The sequence below is a fragment of the Phlebotomus papatasi genome, unplaced genomic scaffold (assembly GCF_024763615.1).
Source record: "Phlebotomus papatasi isolate M1 unplaced genomic scaffold, Ppap_2.1 HiC_scaffold_171, whole genome shotgun sequence".
Classification (NCBI taxonomy): domain Eukaryota; kingdom Metazoa; phylum Arthropoda; class Insecta; order Diptera; family Psychodidae; genus Phlebotomus; species Phlebotomus papatasi.
In genome coordinates, this window is record NW_026604413.1 from 30,331 (window position 1) to 36,072 (window position 5,742).

At 35.8% G+C, this 5,742-nt stretch overlaps 1 protein-coding gene across 1 annotated transcript; it reads right to left on the bottom strand.

Annotated features, from left to right (window-relative positions):
• Window positions 1-2,447: 2,447 nt before the first annotated feature.
• On the bottom strand, window positions 2,448-4,421 carry LOC129808891 (putative uncharacterized protein DDB_G0290521). Its single transcript, XM_055858796.1, has 2 exons — window positions 3,824-4,421; window positions 2,448-2,587 (listed from the first exon to the last, which is right to left on the bottom strand). Exons 1-2 carry the CDS (start codon window positions 4,419-4,421, stop codon window positions 2,448-2,450), a joined length of 738 nt encoding a protein of 245 aa, XP_055714771.1.
• Window positions 4,422-5,742: the final 1,321 nt, after the last annotated feature.

Sequence of the window (5,742 nt, forward strand, 5' to 3'; positions counted from 1 at the left end):
TCCATTCTATAAGACCTCTTAAAAATAAGAGACAAAAGACGGTTGGATTTTGAACATGTATGGAGGGAGAGAGAAGAAGGAAAAAGTGGTGAATGAGATCAGCTGGAAAGAAAGTAGGGGAATAAGGGGAACGAGTATGGGAGTTACGTAAGACTTGATTTTGCAAAGAGACGTGAGGAGAAAAAGTTATAAGTTTATTTTGTGAATTATAAATTAAATATTAGTTCAAACTACAGAAAAATTTACGTGACGTAGAGTTAAACGTGTTCAGTGAAATCTAAGAGGAGAATATTTGTAAATAAAATAATTGGTGAAGGTGAAAAGTGTGTTTCACTGCCTCAGTGGATTTGGAGAAGGGCATTTGGCGGTCATCGAGGAAACGTCTTCTGGAAAATCCAGCCGCCTACGTTCCGGATCACTGTTGAAGATATTTAATAAAGGAATATATATTTCCAGGTAAACTGGGCAGGAAAAAGAGGGTATTAGATATCACAGAATCCTATCACAGAGAAATTATTGTTTACCACAGGTACGTGAATATCACAAACGGTAGAAGGAAGCCCAAGAAACACACAGTCCCTGACAGATTTATAACACCACAATATATTTATAGGTAATTCTCCACAATTATTATTACACTATCCAGCATTTTTTTTTATTTCAGTTTTTACCACATTTCTCTGATGTAATGGTATTCTATAGGGTTTTTCGTTAACAATGCTGGACCCTGGAATAGTTTCGATTTTGTATTCTGATGTGATCGTGTGAGATAATTTATCTCCGTCCAAATGAAATACTTTATTGTACTTTTTGCAAATGTTTTTAAAATTTTGGAATTCTGTATGGTTAAGTGGCTTATTTATACTGACCTTGTCAATAATAAAATTTGCTCTTTCGTCAGTATGTATGAGTTCATCAGTGTATTCGGCATTCAAATTAAAAACATTTTAGTCATCAAGAAATTCAGTTTCAGGTGCAAAAGGGACAGATAATCCTAACCGGCTTATGTAGGTGAGATTCTTGACGTGAGCTAACTCGGAGTGCATGCAAATTCGATTTAGAGCTGAAGTTGGGAGACGCCATTCAGTTATCTTGTATCAAATTCGTGAAATTATACAAATTTTGTATTTAAACCAAAATATCAATGATTTGGATGAACTGGCACAAAAGTAATATATGGGTGAAATGTAGACCAGAATGTTCTCTATAATTTTCCCATAGAACATGATCTCATCGATTACTCAGAAGCCAAGATAAGCGAGGTTTTTTGTTTCTTAACTCGTTTTTTCATCCAGAATCATTTGTTGAACTTCAACTATATCAAAGAATTGTTGTATTTTGTGGGACTTTCCATTTAAAACACTATTTTAAGTGTCTTGGTGGAGTAAAGGCAGTCAAATTGGCATCTGAGGGATTTCAAAGCGTTATTATGGGAAAAATCAATTTTTTCACAATTAAACGGCAAAATCGGAGTGATAGCGTAGTCTTAGTGGAAAATGATGTATGAACGAAATGTAGACATAAATGTCCTCTATAATTATGTCGAAGTAATCATCAAAACCGGTCCAGCCACAGTCGAGATAATTGAGGTTATGTGATATAGAAATTAGTTTTTTGACTGTGGCGCCCCTGGTGTTGGTCCCACGAACTTCAAATATTCTAGAAAGTTGTAGAATTTGGTGAGATCTTTCGTTTAAGCCCTTATTCATCAAAATCGGTCACACAGAACCGGAGATATGATTTTTTGAATTTTGTGAACTTTGGCCCCTCATATCTCCGGTTCTGTTTTAACCACAGCGCACATTTGCACCATTTTGGAAACGTCTTAGACTGGACTACAACATACTAAAATTTCATTAACTTGCACAATGCCGTTTTTGAGAAAAATGACTTTGAATTTCGATGAATTTTGACGCTATCACAGCGCCACCTGTGGTTACTTTTTGAACTTCCATCTGAAAGTGCTCATCGAGACGAAACCAAAAAGGTAAAATTTAGGTCGCTATGTTAATTAGAACCGGAGATAGAGGCCGGTCAATGTTCGAACTTTGACCCCTTATAGCTCGGGTCAGGGGTTATGGATCGACTTAAGGTTTTTTTTGTTTGATAGGTATAATCAACGGCTACAACATACTAAAATTTCAGCCCGATTACATAAGGAATTTTTCAGCTATATTTTTCCTGGTCGGCGGAGGACTCTAATTGTAAAACAAGGGAACCTCACTTGAAAAAAGTGTACAAAATTTAGGAAAAAAAGAAAAGTTTTCGGAAAGAAAAAGAAAAGAAAAGAAAAAAAGAGCAAAGGAAAAAATGAGAAAATGTTTCAAAATTTGTATTTTAATTTAAAATACTAAAAAAAATTTCACAAGCCTAATCAATTCTTACTTGGTTAAGTATTTTTTTTTTATGTTGAAATTCACTGGTATAAGAGTTTACACACTTATCTTCTAAATTCCAAGAAGAAATTTCTGGATGATATTCGTGTCTGAGGACAAAATGTCCACTTTGGATATAACCAAAAAATCCATATCCAAAAATGAAAAGTATCGATAGTTTGGTTCTTGAGATATTTCCAAAAGAGTCGTTTCTGAAAGATCCAAGAAATGGAGGAGAGCGCAAGAAAAATCTCAATCAATGACGAAGAGCTAAAATTCCAGTTTTTGGTCCTTATGCACAAAATATGGAAAACTTTAAGATTGGAAAAGGACACGCTTGTAAAACGAAGTACAACTCAAAAGAAGTTTTTATAAAATAAATTAAAAAAAAACAGCTAAAAAGTGAAGAATTTTTTTTTATAATAAGAAAAAAGAAAAAGAAAAGAAAAAAGGAAAAAAAAGAAAAAAAGAAAGAAAAAGATGTGTACAAATTTCTTGAAGTGGTGTACCCTTGTTGTAAAACTGTCCTGCCGACCGCATTTCGTTTTCCGACTGATTTAAATTGTTTTGTTCTTTAGATGTAAATTCCGTTACGGGAAATGTAGTTGAGTTAAATTGTCCTCCAGGAGGCTGAAATGTCGTTTCATTAAAAGTTCTGCTTTGATTGGGATTAGTCGAATTATGGGGAGATGTATTATTGAAAGAGGTATTAAAATTTTGGGTGCGATTCCTGTTAGGTTGGAAAGTTTGGTTATTTCTTTGGGATTGATTTGGCTGATAGTTCTGTCGCGAATTTTGGGACGAATTTTGATTCCGGTTGTTATATGAATTATTTTGGTTTCTGTTTTGGTTTGTAAAAGAAGAAGATGAAGAACCTGATTGTGTTTGAGTTCCATTATTCCCAGAATTTTGTTGAAATTTCCCAGGATCAGGATTACCGGATGGGATGGTTTTTAATCTACTCTCCGCGAAAATAACTGCAGCACTAATGCTTTTGAAACTTCGCGTAAGTATCATGATGCGGGTATCATTATCCCGAATCCCGTTTGCAAAAATATCTAGTGCTTCGCGAAGATTTTTATCTTTTACAGCTTGTGTGATTCTCCCATCACAATGAGCGGCACATGCTGCATTAAAAATATTCATAGCATCCTCGACACGCTTCGCGAATGCCTTAATACTTTCTTTAGTTCCGATTGTTAGCCTTTGTAAGGCTAACGCTGCCTCTCCTATCCCTAGTTCAGGTTCATTTTGTGAAATTATAACGTCCCTAAATTCTTGATACGTGGTATAACTTTGTCCTCTTACAACTGAATACATTTCTGGGCTTAGTTTCATAATAATAAGCCTAACAAATTCCATATCTCTTGAATTATTTTCATCATTGAAATAATCTTCATATAAACTGTCGCAAATTGCGATAAAATGAGCTACTATATGCGACTCACTTGTGCATTTTGGGATGTCCTTATAGAGTTCGCTGAACGGTACAGTAGCCATATTCTGCTGCGTAGTTTCTGAGCTGTTGGAATTTAAAGATGATTGTTGCTGTTGCGATGGAGGAGGTGGTGGCGGATCCGTAGGTCGGTTATTGATTGGTGATTGTTGAAGTTGTGGTGATAGCGGAGATGTTGGATGTTGTGCAGGAGTACCGTCCTGATGATGGGTTCTTTGTGGTGATGGAAGCCGCGGAGTCTCTTGTACTTCGTCTGTAGATGACTGATTTCTGCTAGATGTCGGTGTTCTAACGACTATCGGTAGTGCAGCAATCTCTCGTAAAATTGGGGTAACACCAAGATACAATGGATGATGGTGTCTCTCAGAAGTATGTTGTGATGCTGCTGATGGTGGCGTATATGTAATTGGGGATGGTTCCGGTGGTGTTCGTGCTGTTTTTCCACTCCGTTGAAATACACTAGGACAGTTTTCTACACTAGGACCAGGACCATTTTCTGAGCTTCTCCTGGTAGTTTCAGTCTTTTGAACCGTTTTATTTTTAACTACAACTTTTTTTGTTCTTAAATGGAAGCTGGTGCGGTTACTCATTTACGGTTACTCATTTGAGATTATCTGATTCTCTTTTAAACTTCACAACACTTATTCAACACTGGATAATCCCACTTCCTACACCAATTTGATATGCCAAGTTAAAACTCACTGAAAGTAGTTATATAAATTATGTTTATTGGCTTCTTGTCTTGTGTTTCCAAGTGACTTCGAGCGACTTCAAGCGACTTCGAGCGACTTCGATGTATTCTAGTGTTGCACTTACTTTTATGCATATTTTATGTTTATTTAGCAGTAAGCGCAACACTAGGAAATTACAATAAGCATGATAAGCATAATAATCTTAAAGCATAACATATTTCATCAAATATCTTAACTAAAATAAGAAAGGGGAAGAAGTTAACAAATAGGAACACGGATGTTCCGCTACATGATTTTATTAATAGAAATTCCTACTATTTATAGAAAAATTAAAATTCTACCCCACTAAAGATCACAAAAAATGTACTTATTCTAAGTCTCATTAATTTGCGTCAATCAAGAAAAAATGGCTTTCTTTGTGTCTTTTTCGTGTAAACAAATAAAATGCTGAGCGTTATTTTCAGTGCAATGCACTCACTATAAGTGAAATATGATTTTAAGGGCTTTATTCTGTATTACTTGTATCTCCTTGAGTAGTTGTTGATTAGCCCCGCCCTATACCATGATTCCATACGAAAGCATACTTTGATACATGGAGTGGTAAAATACTCTTCTGGTGTGTTGTGAGACGCTTCTGTTGAGACTCCTTCTGAGAGCACCCGTCAGTGCGGCCAATATAGTTGCGAGGTCCGTGATATGGCTTTCAAACTTCAGTTTGTTGTCGATTTGCACACCTAGGTAGCGGAAAACCTCAATCTCCTCAATGACAGAGTCGTTGAAAAGTATGTAAAGACTGCGAGGGTCACATCCAAATGAGACATATTTCGTTTTCTTGGGATTTGCTGACATTTTATTTTTGCAACCAACTTGTTCTCTCAGAATATTTTCCAGAAGTAGTCCCAGTTGTAGTGCATTATCAGGAGACTTTCATTTAGGAGGAGACTTCTTCCTTAAACCAATAAGGATTTTAGTATTTTGCTGAAGCAGCAATAGGCAAATCCGACATCATTGAAAAGTAATGAATTTGACATCACCTTGTGAAAAGATTTACATCGTAGTCCAAATTGTTCTTAGTTCAGAAATGTGTGTTAATAGTATGACTTTACCCACAATGATTCAGATTGATTTTGAAAACTAATTTGTTCTCTCAGAACATTTTCAAAACGTAGCCGCAGTTGTGGTGGTAGGACACCTTTTCATTTAGGATGAGATTTCTTCT